The sequence below is a fragment of the Osmia lignaria genome, chromosome 9, assembly GCF_051020975.1.
Source record: "Osmia lignaria lignaria isolate PbOS001 chromosome 9, iyOsmLign1, whole genome shotgun sequence".
Lineage (NCBI taxonomy): Eukaryota > Metazoa > Arthropoda > Insecta > Hymenoptera > Megachilidae > Osmia > Osmia lignaria.
The window spans coordinates 5,217,989-5,233,750 of record NC_135040.1 but is presented as its reverse complement, the minus strand read 5'-3'; the positions used below and the strand labels follow the sequence as shown (position 1 = coordinate 5,233,750).

The 15,762-nt window shown below is 33.7% G+C and overlaps 2 protein-coding genes across 4 annotated transcripts; one reads left to right on the top strand and one right to left on the bottom strand.

Annotated features, from left to right (window-relative positions):
• Positions 1–441: 441 nt before the first annotated feature.
• Positions 442–12,272, bottom strand: LOC117607777 (uncharacterized). 3 transcript variants are annotated; one of them, XR_004582239.2, is made up of 16 exons: positions 12,030–12,272; positions 9,679–9,895; positions 9,356–9,469; positions 8,715–9,209; positions 4,510–8,584; positions 4,280–4,346; positions 4,079–4,150; positions 3,010–3,199; positions 2,829–2,945; positions 2,575–2,751; positions 2,330–2,497; positions 2,162–2,254; positions 2,038–2,080; positions 1,850–1,962; positions 1,557–1,758; positions 442–851 (listed from the first exon to the last, which is right to left on the bottom strand). XR_004582239.2 is itself a non-coding variant. In XM_034331875.2 (16 exons), the coding sequence occupies exons 2-16, from the start codon at positions 9,814–9,816 to the stop codon at positions 833–835; spliced, it is 6,012 nt and encodes a 2,003-aa protein (XP_034187766.2). In that variant the 5' UTR covers positions 9,817–9,895; positions 12,030–12,272; the 3' UTR covers positions 443–832. The 3 variants fall into 3 exon arrangements, 2 of the variants coding, with proteins under 2 accessions (XP_034187766.2, XP_034187774.2); XM_034331875.2 differs by having other exon boundaries at positions 443–851; positions 1,628–1,758; XM_034331883.2 differs by having other exon boundaries at positions 443–851; positions 1,628–1,758; positions 9,679–9,850.
• Positions 12,273–12,606: 334 nt separating this feature from the next.
• B-gluc1 (beta-1,3-glucan recognition protein 1) lies at positions 12,607–15,733 on the top strand. The gene is made up of 8 exons (XM_034331981.2): positions 12,607–12,800; positions 13,480–13,707; positions 13,785–13,999; positions 14,070–14,206; positions 14,276–14,442; positions 14,528–14,859; positions 14,943–15,044; positions 15,121–15,733. The coding sequence occupies exons 1-8, from the start codon at positions 12,659–12,661 to the stop codon at positions 15,220–15,222; spliced, it is 1,425 nt and encodes a 474-aa protein (XP_034187872.1). The 5' UTR covers positions 12,607–12,658; the 3' UTR covers positions 15,223–15,733.
• Positions 15,734–15,762: the final 29 nt, after the last annotated feature.

Genomic DNA, 15,762 nt, shown 5'->3' with positions numbered 1-15,762 from the left:
CCAGAGTCCATAACTACGACGCGCAGGTTGGAAAATGGTGGGGGAACGCAGCGAGCTCTCTGCTAATCGCTTTCCACTTCGTTTGGGAGTATCGCCAATCAGGGCGAAGATGCGCACTAGAGAAGCGCGAAGAACGAAAACAGGTCTTTTCGAAGTTATGGACTCTGGTGAACTGCGGTATACGTCACCTTTCGCATACACCTAAATGACACGTGTATGCTACGATAGCTATATGTATAAGTACATAATTAAACAATATTGACGATTAACGATGGCATCTCTTGAAAAAGAGAACAATTTCCACTTCTTCTTTCGTACCTATTTTCACTATCATTTGAAATATATTTTTGTTAAGAGTAAAATTAAAATCATACATAATTTTCATTACTAAATATAATACTCGATTTAGCAGGTTTTTAAATTTACAATCAGAAATAAATGTATACCAAAATTAGAAGTATAAAATATCAAACAGTTTTCTACAATTTATTTTCTTCTTATTGTATCCATACAATAATTCTTCTCTTGAACTGAATGATGTATATACTTTAATTTTTTAATAACAGAACCCTCAACAGGCAGTGTATACTTAAGCTGTAATTCTAATACATTATGCACAAACTACATATAAAAATGTATAATGGAACAATCTCCTAAGTTATATACAATAATTACAATGTTTTACATAAGTTAACACGATTTTGATGCTTTGTGTGAAATGGGTACAAGATTATATTAAAATCGTATGTTGTATCACGAAGTCTGAAAGTTGTAGACGCCTTTTTTACTCACATTATTGCACTACTGTAGTTGAATAAAAACATGACTATCATTACGATAGCGAGAAAAACCTGCAATAATAACGATTATTAAGATATTAAACTCAATAACGTTTAGAAAGCGTTTTTAATTAATTATTATACTTTAAGAAAATTAAAAGGAAAATGAAGATTTGTCAACTAAATAAGTATATCAAACAGATTTCTTTTACATAAATTTATAAAAAATACACGTAACACACTATGAGAAAATTCACTTATAGACTTATAAGTCTATGAATTCATCTTAACCATTTTTATTAAATCAAAGTTTCAAAATTTCATTTAAAAGAAATGGTTTCAGAACACATATACATATATTGTATAATTACAATAATGGAAATATAACGCTAGTGTTATATTCTTCTAACTAAATTGCTCAACATTATTGCTAACGTAACAATTCAAAGAATTGTAAAACATTTGAAATTAGAATACTTTTTCCATAGAACTATAATGTTAACAAACTTGTAATAAATTTTGTAACATTTAGTTACAGTCTCTTAAACAAAAAGAGCAGTCTTTATATATCATAATACTGTAAAAAGAAACACTCTTTCTATTAACATCTAATGTAACTATTTACATAGGCTTTTGATAATATTACTTTCACGCACACTTTACATTTCTTAACAAAAAACCGTTAATCTTTCTTTCAATTTATAAAAATAGAAAAAGAAATAGTGTTTTTATAGCTTCCCTTTAAGTAGTTGTATGAATTTATAGACTAGAACTTACAAGCAAAGTAATATTAGTTTTACTTCTAATTTTTCCTAGTTAATTTAGAAGTAAAATTAAATCATATATACTTTGTGCGTGTTAAAGCGCTTCCTCCTTTTGTAGGATCCATCATACGATCCCAATTCGTGTGACCAACTACAAATCCTACAGCTCGCATTTTCTCTTGTTCTTTCCGTTCTTCTAAATCCGCCCATCTTACCTATTTAATACCATAACATACGCTATGAATTTCTAAAAACCATTTATTAATAATCCTTAAGTATATTCAGACCAATGCAAAGCGTACTTACGCGTTTTTTACCGGAGGTATCTTCCATGTTATAATAATCAGGAACTTGAAGAAAATCTTTCATTGTTTGCACTTTTCCCTCATTTTTCTTCTTTGCAAGTCCATCCAAACGATCTATATTAAAAATTATTTTTTAAAAATAAATTCATTATAAAACAAAATCGTTTTATAAAGAAAATAAAAACTAACCTAATTTATCCTCTGCTTCCATGCGTTCCCATTTACTTACACCCTAGAAATCATTAATAGTATGAAGGTTTAGTATTTGAATTTGTTGCACCTATATTAAACATAAATCATAACTAAATATTACAGTAACATCTTGAATATCATCTTGACTATCCTGACTATCTTCATTGTGGTGCTCAGATCTCTCCTGTGTTTCTTCACTATCCTCCATGTGAACCTATTAGATAATATAATACACGATAATGTGAATTTTATTACAAAAATAAATATACAATTTATTTAAAGAACATACTTCTTCGATCGCTTGTTCTTGCAACATTGAATTAACATCTAATTTTTGATGATAACTTGGTGTTGGTTCAAAATAATCTATAATCCTATTTATTTCATCTTCTGTACGATTATGAATATTTCTTTTTAAACAGATTTGTAAATCCATTTCCATTTCGCATACATATACCTGTAAAAAAATGTTAAAGACAAATATCAAAAAAATTATTTTCATTTATTCATGTATTGAGATTACAGAGAACTTACTTTAAAACCTTTAGTTTTAGCAAAACTCCACATTTCTTCGTAATCAGATATTTTTTCGTTAATACAATCTAATATTATGAAGTTGAAGAAACCATCAGTGATATTCTTTTTAAATGCTTTAACAAGTGATGTAATGTAGCTTTGCTCCATTGCTTCTTCGTATTCATAAACCATCTCCTAAATTGATAAAAGAGAATTAGATTTAGGAAGAATTAGATCACTTACATATATGATTTAAACTTTCTTTAATTTACCTTAATCGTAATCTTTTTTCCATTATCATCCGTAGATTCTATCTCTTTTTCAACCAAGAAATAATCATCAAGACTTAAAATTCTTGGTGCAGAACCTCCTTGTTCAACTTCTTTATCCTATAACAAAAACATATTTTCAATGTAGTAACTGTTAAATAATTTATATAAAATATTATTTTACCTTAATAAGTTTTGCTACAAATGATTTTCCACTTCCTGGTGGACCTCTTAAAATAATAGCTATTTTCGGTGGTCTGTTCTGGCGACCTGGAGGACACAGTAAATCATCAACCATAGTACAATTTGGTGTTTTTGCCAATTCCAAAGTCTTTTGTGTAGGTTCCAATACATTGTGCTGAGGATCTGTAACACTATAACGTATAAGATCATTTGATTACGAAATTCTTATAAAATAGAGTGGTCTTTTTAATGCAATATAAAATAAAATAAATGAAAAATAAAATATAATGATCATAAATATATCATAATTAATACATACAAGTGATAAATGTACTTATATTTAAAATATTTATCAATAATATAGTTGAAACATTCAAAAATTTTAAACGTGTACTATAAACATGAAGAACAGTAGAAAGTTTCAAAAGCTATTATTAAAAATAGCAACAACTGGAAACCTGAGCATCTTCATATAACTTATTTGTTAAGACAAGGAGATTAAACAACATGAAACATGTTTGTACAGCACAAACATATATTTGTATCATGCTATTAGGCATTTCATGTATTTAATCCAATTTAGATTATTGTATATCAATACCTATAATATAGAAAATAATTGATATTTCCATATTCAATAAGCATTAATATCTAGATTATCTAAACTTAATTACAACAATTCCAAAAATAGTCATCGTTTGCGTAGCTTATATTTAAATTAGTAGCGTACATGAAAATAAATGTTTCATGGCTTTGAATACATAATATCTCAATATAGTCGCATAAGTATATGTATTTCATACTGTAAATAAAGAAAACCAGCAGTTTTCCAAAATATTTTATGCGTCAAAAATAATGACACAATATAGAAAAACATAATAAAACTAGTATCTTTCAACTGCATTTTAGCAGTCTAAAGGCATAGTGTAAATTTACAACAATAAAGTGTAATTTTAATCATATATGTTAAATTTATAAATAGATAGAACATAAAAATTGTAAAACCATTTATTTTACAGTTTCTCAAAGACTAAATACTTAAGATGTATTTAATAACCAATATAACATACCTGGTATCTGGTGGCTTTGTATCTATGATGTTCTTGCTTGTGTTCTCCTGCCAGTTTTTATTTCCTTTTGATCTAAAGAAAGTTACATGTTTTCAAACGAAATTGATTTTCATATTAATAATATCCAAGATAAATTTATTTTCCTTATGTACATATATGCTTAAATACAAATTTATAAATGAAATATTTATTCTACTATACCTGTCTTCATCTTTGTCATTCTCTTTATTCTCCTTGTGAGAAGTTTCACATTTTTCCCGTGTTCTTTCTACAGTGGAAAAAAATAAGAATAAAATTAAAGTCATTTATGTCATTCAATAATTGAATATACATGAATTTTTATTAAATTTCAAAATTTATAACAGGTATGCTATAAAATGTAATACAAAAATTATATACATATATACATATAATATTTAACGTTAAATTACCTTTATTGCTATTCTTTTCATATCGAATATCTTGATCTTTGTCAGACATATGATCAAATATCCTATCCACTTTTCCTTTTCCTTTATTATCTTCCTTTTCTCTACGTTCTCGTTCAGGTTTTCTCTCGTCATACGAGTCCTCGCTATTCCTTTTTTTATTATAATTCCTGGAACGCCTAGAATCTGTTTTCTCCGCATAATATTCGTACCTCCTTATCTTTTCCGTGTACTCTTTCAAATTTTGTTCATTCTCCTCCCAATTTCTGAAATCTTTCTTCGGATACACCTCATGATCAGGCACCGATGGTTTTAAATTACCATGTCCATAGTCGAAACACTGCACTGGAGTTAAGTGATCTTGAATCTTTGAACGAGTTGTATGGGCATAGTCGATTACTTTAGCAGGTATATGTTCAATGAATTTCTTATCAGTTGTCGCCCCGCCATGATTATAATTAAACTGTTTTTCTATGCAAAATTCTTTAACAGCTGGACACCTGACTTGAGACTGTCGATTATCTATTGATCGTTTCATGAACATACTAGGACCACCAAACTTTGTATAATCAGATCCTGATGACGATTCCCCGTACCCACTTTTATAATCTCCCGCTGTTAAATCAGCCATACTCTTTTCTGATCTATCAGGTATGCTAGATTTATTTACATTTAGTGGAGAACGTCTTTCTACATTACTTATAGTATCTTGATTAAATGTTTCATTTTGAGCAAGCAAAGGTTTGTCGATGAAACAAAAATTTCGTCTAGATCTTTGATCAGTATCACCAAAACTGTTCTTAGGATACGATTTCCTCCAACCTGGATTCGACATATCATCAGTATCGAATTGTCCTTGTGATATGTTCTGTTCTATCCGCATTTGATTAGTAGCCTCATACACCCCTCCATCGCCACGAACGTTAGAACCAGCTGCATCTGAATTCTCTCTGAGTTTAGGACAAGAATTATTATCAACCGGCCCTTTTGATCTGAATTCCCCAATTCCTCTGATATCGCATTGTCTGTTATCATTTGGCCCATCCATTGGACCTCGTGATCCAAAGTACGCATCATTGGAATTCTGAGACCCATACACGTCAGACATATTGGAAAACTGTCCATTGTTGGTTCCCTTTGCACCAGTTGGACTTCGTTGATAGGGTCCTTCGTTACGCCTTGAACCGAACAGTCTATCATTGGGTCCTGGAAATCTATGAGTTTCAGATGGTACTCTAGGAGTAAATTGCCCACAGTTATCAAAAGGTGCGTCGTTTTGTCTACCAGGACCAAATTGTCTATTGTTAGGTCCTTGAGGTCCAAGCTGTCCATCGATTGGTCCCCTAGGAGCAAACTGTCCATCGTTAGATCTTCTTAGTCCGAACTGACTGTCATACCTGGGACCAAATTGTCCATTGTTAGAACCTCTAGGTCCAAACTGTCCATTATTAGGCCCTCTTGGCCCAAATTGATTTTCGGTAGAGCCTCTTGGTCCAAATGGTCCAGTAGGGCCTCTAGGGCCAAATGGACCATCATTAGGACCTCTAGGCCCAAATAATCCATCGTTGACACCCCTTTGACCAAACTGCGTGTCGTTAGGACCTCTTGGACCAAACTGTCCATCGTTGAGACCTCGAGGACCTAATGGGTACGGGTTTAATGCCGAAGGATTAAATGGAAATGAATTTGGACCTCTAGGCTCAAACGCAGGAAATCTGTTGTCGGTAGAACTTCTAGGGCCAGTGAAAGGTGTATTTGGTTTGAACTGCATTCCTCTTGGACCGAGTGTAGAATCAAAAGTTTCTCTAGGTTCAAAGCATTCTGGATTATTTGGAAAAGGTTTTAAGGAAGACTCTTTTACATCATACGGTTCATTCGTTCCTCGCATAGGATCGGCCACTTCGTTGGTATCCGAGACAGGACCCAAATTTGGTAACTCTGGTGGTGGCTCCATGTTCAAATCTTCAGGTTTCGGATCATTTTCTCCCATGAAAGGTAATGCTTCTATTTTTTTATTATCACTACCAGATAATTCTTGTTTTCCTTCTGTCGATTTATTGATTGCATTCTGAGTATCCTGAGGGATATGCTCTGAGGGATTGTAATTTGTAGGCAAATTATCATCTCTTTTATCCTTTTGCAATGAAGTATTTTCAGGAAGCTGGGCATCGATCCAGGGTGGTTTCTCTAATAATGGAATCTCATTTTGTACTGGATAACCTTCAGAACCATCTTTCTGAACGCTATCAGCATTCTGATCGTTTAAGATTACTACTGGCTGCTCCACCCCAGTAACAGATTCATTTTTATTCTCTTTATTCATTTCTGGCCTAGGTTCGGTAATTATAAACTCTTGCTGTGGGCTGGAAGTAGGTCCTCTAAACGGAGCAGTTCCTCCATCTCGCAGTTCGAAGGAATTGTTACGTCCAATTCCTGTAGGACATCGGGGCCCAAAGTCTGCGTTACCTGGAGGTTTAAAGTCCCCAGGCATTCGGAAATTACCAGGCCCGCTTGGCCCGAAATTGGAAGACCCACGAGGTCCAAAATTATTATTGGAAGAAGTTTTCATAAACGGTGACTCACCGGTAATCTTCTTAAAACTTTCACTCAAAGATCCAACACTACTGTTCTTATCAGAATCGAGAAAACTCGGTTTAAATACATCTATAGCTGCTCTTCGTTTTTCCATAAGTTTCTTCAGTTCTGGAGCAAACTTATCCGATGGTTCAAATTGATTATTTCTATTGAAATTACGTGGAGCAACTGGGAAGCCATCACGCCTGTCGCCTAGATCCTTTTGATCGAAACGATCCAAGTTATTCCTATTAAATCTATCACCCCCTGGTCCATATGGTGGTTCATTGTTTGAACCGAAACGATCGTTAACAGGTTCGTTTCCTTGTACCATTCTATCCATTCCTGGCCCGAATCGATCGTTACCAGTGAATCTATTGTCTCCAGACCCGAATCGATCATTTCCTGAACCAAATCGATCATTTCCAGGTCCGAATCTATCGTTTCCTGGGCCAAATCTGTTGTTACCAGATCCAAAACGATCATTTCCAGCACCAAATCTATCGTTATTGAAATTCATTTTGTGCTGATTGAACTGATTGCCACCAAAGTCTTGATAATTTCTATCTTCCCTTCTAAACTGATCACTTTCGGATCCCCGTTCATCGTTTAATTTATAATTTTCATTCCGTTGACCGTACATATCATTTGATCTAAACTGACTACTCGTTTGATCAGCGACACCATCTCGAGCAAAACGTTCTAATGGTACTCCGTCTTTTTCTCGATTAGAATCATTAAAATTATTTGGATGACTTACTGATTCGAAATTATTTATGGGACCACCTTGACCTGGACGTTCATTGTGCAAATGACTTCCATCTGGACCGCTATTATTATTTGAGCCAAACGGAGGAGGTCTTCCTTGTATATTTGGTGGAACCGAGGGTCGTGCATTTTGATTCTGTCTGGAATCGTTATTAGCAAAATTTGGAGGCGGCTGCGAGAAGTTTGGTACGCTTGAAAAGTTCGGTGGTGGCTGTGTGAAATTTGGTGGAGGCATCTGAGTTGGCGGGCCATTAAATGGTACTTGGGATACGCCAGACATAGACTGAAAATTAGGAAAATTTGATACGTTTGTGTTGTACTGTGGCGTCCATTGCTGAGAATTCCAAGGTGATGAATTCATCATGTTCATGACTGATAACTGAGGTACTGATTGCGAAGTTGCTTGGGACGAGGACGTCATAGTTGTTTGAACGTTAGACACTGTGGTTTCGGTAGCTGGTGGTGGAGGTGGCGGTGGAGGTACGTTAGCATTTTGCTTCCCAGTTAAACCAAGAGTTTTTCCAATGCCTAACAAATTATTAATCAATCCCTGATTCTCCGTACTCGACAGAATGTTCATTATTTTATCATCACCCGGCAAACTTTTATTTTTTTCGACTTCTGCCTTAGCAGTAACTTGCTTTTGTTGTTCGCGTTTCCTACGCATCTGTTCGCGTCGTTCAATAAGCTTCTCTCGCCAGGATGTCCATTTCGCTTCGTATTGCTTGTATTGGGTCTACAATAAAATGATATCTCGTTTTTTTTTTGCAAAAATTAAAGTTAACACTACTTCACTTACAGGAATATCAATTAACATGTTTCGTTGCTTCTAACTGATCTACAATAATAATAGTAACATTACTTACCTTGTCTGGATGATTAGCATTTTGCTGTTTCCACTTATTAAACTGTTCCTCCCACTGTTTAAACTGGGCGTCAAATGTTTTCTCGGCCTCAGTTAGTTCTTCGTCTTCAACTTTCAATTTCTTAGCACTAGGAGATTCACTAATGGCGTTACTACTACGTTTACCAATTACATTATTATTCTCTTTACTATTATTACTACTGTCAGGAGGTAATGGAGGTTGATTCGGAGGTAAAGGCGGATTCTGAGGACAATTTTGAACGTTTCCCTGCTGCACCGAGGTATTTGCATTTTGTTTAACAGGGAATAATGGAAGATTGTTTTGATGAGGTGGAGGCATGCTTGTAAACTGATACGTATTCATTGTGGTTGGAGGCAATGGTGGTTTTGCATCCTCTTTTGGAAGAGGTGGCGGAGGTTGCACAACTGGTAACTGTGGCACCTGACTAGCTAAGTTCAAGTTCTGTGCTGATATGTGCTTCATTGTTTCCTGATACTGAAACAAGAATTGAAGCAATGAAAAAACATAAATGAATGTAATAGTTTAAAAAATCATCTCTGCTTCAGTTTTATTGTATTTAGAATTTTTATATGAATAATTTATATGTACATAATTTTATAATACATTAGTTTCTTATATACCTTCTCCCCATATTGTGCTTGCCACTGCTGATATTGTTGTTGCCATTGTTGCCACTGAGCCCAGTTTTGTTGTTGAGCTGCAGCCCATTGTTCTGCTGTATATCCACTAGGTGCCTAACAAACAAAAATATATATATAGTATATGTATTATTTATATTTGGATAAATTTTCCATGTAGTTAGATTCCAATAAATAAACCATTAACATACTGTAATTTTTTTGTTTTAATTGAAATTAATACAACTCAGAGTATCTAAGGTTTAGCTGTTCAAAGTTATGACTATGACTAATCATTTTAATAGAATTTTTAATATAATACTTACTGGTTGATTATAATACTGCATGTAAGCTTGCATCATAGCCATAGGATCTGCTCCTGGTGTAGCATAACCAACTGGTGGTTGTGGCATTGGAGTGGCAACAGCACCAGCTGACAATTGCCATTGGTTCCAATTTTGCATTTTTAAATTCTCTCTCACTCTAGCAAATGGTTTGCTAGAGCATTCCAAATTGTTTTAAGGGCCGCAGTCCGTTTGGACGCTATTTTATATTTAAAGAAAACTATTATAGAATTACTGCCACACATGTACATACATTAAAATAAGTATCCCTATTCATTTATTTTATTTTCTTACATAGTACAAACGTTCATAAAAATATTTGCAAGTTGCACAAGTAGAGAATAAATTGCTTGCTAAATAAGTAAGAATAATATTATATAAATGTCCTTAGATTTACAAGTTTACTCATTAATGTTCACAATAATTATAAACATACAAATATAGCAGATTAAATGCTTAATCAATTTCCTTATGCAAATATATTGCATGTTTAACTCCTTAACGCTCAAATTTTTCTGAAATTTACCGTCCAAAAATGCACAAATTTTTTTTTTGCATAAATTCATATTCTTGGTATATCATATTTTATGCATTTATAATATGGTATTGAATTATTTTTACTAAAATAACGAAGTCAAACTCAGGATGCTTTATTCATCGAGGCTGCGTTTGAACTCAGGACGGATCCCGGCCAACACGCACGAGATTTCAAGGGAATGTACACTTCTTAGAACCAACGGATTTGATGACTTATCGAATTCATTTTTGTAAAATAATAATAATACAAACAAATTTAAAAATTATAAAAAGAAAATTGAGAAAGGCGTATACTGTTTTCTAGTCCCTCGAAAAATAAAAAAACGAATAAATATTAACGGCAAAATCTCGGGGTCTTATCTTTGTTTATTAATGAATATACAATGAATAAACCGTAAATTAAGATGTACATATGTACTTTAGTATAGGACACCATGAAGCAGATCCATAATTATCAGCGGCTAAACAAAACAAACCGCTAAGCGGCGATCGGGTTTGTTATGCCCGTGATAGTCACAGGCGTGAGCGCTAAGGGGTTAATTACCAAATATAAAAAATTAAAATAGTACAAACATATATTATACATATACAAGAAATTATAAAATAAAAAACAGCATAGTAACATTTGAAATTATAAAACATAAAAGAATAACTTGTATATATACAAAATATATCACTTTGTTTTATACTTATTACAGAAGAGGAAGAATAAAACTGATCAACTTTTATTTGCCTTTGCATGAAGGAAACAAAGATTAATGGACTGTTAATGCATACTTTTAGAAAAAAGATTTACAGTCAATATTAAACTAGATACATATATAAATCCTTCTTCCAAAATTATAAATAAATATCAGAATCCAATGAATTTTGATATTTCCTTCTTCCACTACAGCAAACAAAAGTTTCTTAAAATTAAAACTAAGAAGTATAAGAATTTATTTAATATTCACAAACATAACAATGTTACAGGAGACTTATAAAAAATTTTAAAAAGAAATGTTGTACCTAAGTATTTGGTAAGAAATAATGTATAACTGATAAGCTTATAGCCACTAAAGTATACAAATATCTTAAATGTATAAATAATATTATCATGTAATATACCTTGCAAAAAATTGTGTAGTTATTTATGTAAAACATATTCTGTTAATTATAAAGTTAGAGATGTATTTCAAAACATACATGAAAATTGCAACTGCAATTAACCTAAGTAGTAACCAAATGTATCAATTCCCATCGTGACTTAGGAATAAAATTGCAATCTGTGTTTTACATATTTCTTCATTGTACAGTCTATAAATAATGCACAAAAATGTAGTGCTATGAGACACATTTAAAAGAAGAAAATGCTCAATGCAGTGAGCTATGAAATGCCAAACTGGGTCAAGTAAAATGCATTGATTTGTTCAACATAAAGTACAATAAACACAGAAAACCATGGATCAAGATATTATTCCTTAAATGTATCCGAAAAGTTTCAAAGAACTTTAAAACACCTTGATGAAATATAAAGATTCGGTAAATTTAGTATGCTGAGACAAACACATTTATGAGATCGCCATGATCATTAACGACGTATAAATCTTAATTCCGCAAACTATTGTTTCCGGCAATATATTAACCATAATTCGGCAAATATAACAAACATTTTATGGTTATATTTACACAAATGTATTGTGTCAATCAACATGTAATAAGTTGTGAACAACTTATTGTTTTTAACGTCTTTGTAAGGGTGTAAGAACGAAGGTAAATTACATTATAAATAAACAATATTGATAAATAATACTCACGACTGGATGTCCGCGAAGCAGTGACACTTTCGGTCGTTGTAAAATTCACAAAAATCGTATTTAATTACACGATAACTACGAAGAATTAACACAAAAATGTCGAAACCGTCGGAACTCGGAACTAGTGAAACTTATGGCGACTGGAAACGGTGGGTCAATTAAATTTCTAGACACTAAACAGAGAAAAATGTCCCTAGATTTAAACGCCCGATTTGAGCGGTCTATTTAAATTAATAATTCAAGAAGGAGTTTAAATTTATGATTATTTCTAGGCCATTATGTAATTACATCGAATGCAATGGACTTAACGAATATATAATTAATGTTATTAAAATTCAGTACAAGATTTGTGATACATAATCATTTAAATTATTTTCTGTAAATGTAAAAATACTGCATGATAACATTTGCAATGACTTTTTACTATCTTTCATATGCGGAAAGTTAAACAAGGAAAATCATTTTAAAAAAAGAAAATTTGAAGCATCATTAGAAAAATACAAACTTACTGTAAGCGATTACTAGTATCATAGTAGATATATTTATACGAAACCAGTTTGCATAATGATGGGAAGTGGAATCTCGTCCCTCAGTTTTCTTTAGACCAGCATCATCGTTGAACGTTCACGATGACCGCTCTACCGACCAAGATGCTTCTCCTTGAAGGTTTTTTATTACTCATCGTGGTTCAGGAAAACTTTGCTCAATACCTTCCTCCAACACCGACAGTGGAACCTCTTTATCCGAAAGGATTACGAATGTCCATTCCGCGTAAGTAATTTCTTCATTTTATTATTAGATGTTCTCCATTGTTCTTCCTGAGCTGTTTCATTCATCATTGAAGAGGTCATTTACTTAAAACCTTCATTTTCAGCTTAATAAAATAATTGATGCAGCGAACGATGAACGGTGAAGATTGAAATATAAAATTAAATTTTTTCATTTTATAATATTTCTTTGTCTAATATTTTATTTTCTTAATACCTTGACTGGTGTTACTATGTCACTGCTTTTCACCATATCAAATACTAATTATAATTCAAAAATTATTAATTTTGAAGTTAAAATGCTTAAATTAAATATTCCGCGTATGTCAGCGTATTTCACAACTTCATCGATAATATTTCTACTCGATACAAATTAAGCGCGATAAGCTTGTAACTGGTGTTTCCTTATTGCGACAGGAAGATCTTAATGGATTTCTAAAATTAACATAGGCCATATTCATATCTTCGAAATATCAGAATGAATAATTACAAATGAATTTCAAATGAATCTTAAGCCATTAGGTACAACGTATAATTTAAGGATGCGTATAATAAAAACAAGGAGAAAATAAGAAGAAACAATATTAATAATTCCGACTCCCTATAACGTCATCGGCGATCCAAGAATGCAATAAGAAAGAAAAAGAATATCAACAGGTAACAAAATTATGTTTTGCATTTAGATGAGGATGGCATCTCCTTGGTCGCCTATCACGTGAAATTTAACGAAGATTTCAATGGCCTCGAGGCAGGAACTATTGCCAGAGATATCGTAAAAGCTCGCAATGGTCGATGGACGTACGAGGATCGAACCACAAGGTTGAAGCGAGGCCAAAAAATTTACTACTGGATCCATGTAGTTTACGATGGCCTCGGTTACAACTTGGTGGATCAACAGCACGAAGTAAACGGTCGGTTCCGAACAAAGATCGTATCTCTGAATACACGATATTAATGATAATTTAAATACAATTTTTAATTTATTCAGAGTTTTACAATTATGATGGAACGCCTGTAAGTGCATCCACTGGAGGCAACATCGTTTGCGCGAGACCATCTGAGACAAGGACATTCGAAACCGATCGCAATACTCCACAAACGAATCGACAAAATATCTGTCCAGGACAATTATTATTCGAAGATAACTTTGATACGCTTGATTCTAGCCGCTGGAAGACCATCGAACGTTTCTCCCACGCACCAGTAGGTTTCTAATAATCTATCAATTACATAATGGAAAACTGATAGTAAAATTTATATCGTTTCTTCTTAGAACTACGAGTTTGTAGTTTACAAGAACGATAGGAACAACGTAGATGTCTGGGACGGCGTTTTACATATTAGACCCACCCTCACTAATGTCGTGTTTGGAAGAGATTTCATTCGCGAGGGTACTTTGACGCTAGAGAAGTACGAATTTAATCATACGATAACATAAAATAACAGTGTATGATGTATTAAAAATAATTATATTTCTAGATGCACCAGCGAGATTGGTACTGCAAATTGCAAACAAGTAGGACGCGCACCGTTCATTCTACCGCCTGTAATAGCAGGACGTATAAACAGCAAACCATCTTTCCTCTTTTTGTATGGACACGTTCAAATTCGAGCTAAATTACCGCGTGGCGATTGGTTGTATCCTTGTAAGTTTAATAATTAATAACTCGAGTTACATAGGACCCAGTTGCTCGTTACTATATTACATGTTTTTTGCAATCTCCGTTTCAGTGATTACGCTAGAAAGTACCGAGGGGAATACAGATGATTCGAAAGCATATTGTGAGATCATAATAGCTCACTCAGTTGGTAATCCTTCGCTCCAATTGAAAGACGGAAAAGATTTCAGTGGACACCTTCTTCAGGCTGGCGGATACGCGGTCTCAAAGGATAACCAAAATAAGCAGAACAATTGGTTCAATCTTCTTAGTAAAAATTCAAGTTCGTTATGGTCGGACAGTTATCACGTATTCGACTTGATATGGAAACCTGGCCAAGTAGTGGTCAAGGTTGACAATGAACAATATGGCGAGCAACAATTGCCACCTCTGTATGATACACCGGTTTGTATCTACTAACTTACTATTTCAATACTGTACGTAGATTGCATGCGATCATTCGTTATTAACTTTGCATATTATCACAGCTTTATCTGAACTTCGGCATAGCAGTCGGAGGTCACGTTGTCTTCCACAACACTTGCACGAGTGGTCATTACGAGAAGCCTTGGAAGAATCTATCACCGAAGGTACATTTATCAATCAACTTCATTTAGCAAAAGTAGAAGAACCTATTTAATTAAAAATACTTGTCCATTATTATAGGCACTGAATGACTTTTATCAAGCGGAGAGCAACTGGCTGGAGACATGGCATAACAGTGATACTGGTCTCCACATCGACTACGTTAAAGTGTGGGCAATCTAAGAACAGCATAGTCTTCAAGAACAATTATAAATACTCTAAACGCATTTAAATTCTATCACTCGTTCGTTATTTTTCATTCTCTTCGTGATATCGCATGCAATCACAGAGGAGGTGCCGGAGGGACCAACACAGATGGTGGTAGAGGTTGTCGATAAGGTACACTATCGGGATGAAAGCCAGAGCCTAGTAACTCGATCAGCCACTGTCCACGATAACCATATCGGTTTTGATAAGCGTATGCAGCACGAGGTCCATCGTCAGGTCTGAATTCGAATGCCATCTTCTTCCTGGTGTCCGGAGCAGCTACTAGTCTCAAGAAATACTCTGCACTGTTTCGTGGCCATTCCAATAATCTTCCACCGGACCAGAGGTTCCTGAACATGCTTGTCAATCTTGATGGAGATAGGTCGAAGGGAATGGTCCTGGTCACGCGGGTCAAAACTGTACCGTTACACTCGACGACTATGCATAGCTGTATTTAAAATGAATAAAGGATTAAATGATCTTATAATGCACTGTATTTTAATACTGTATATCCGC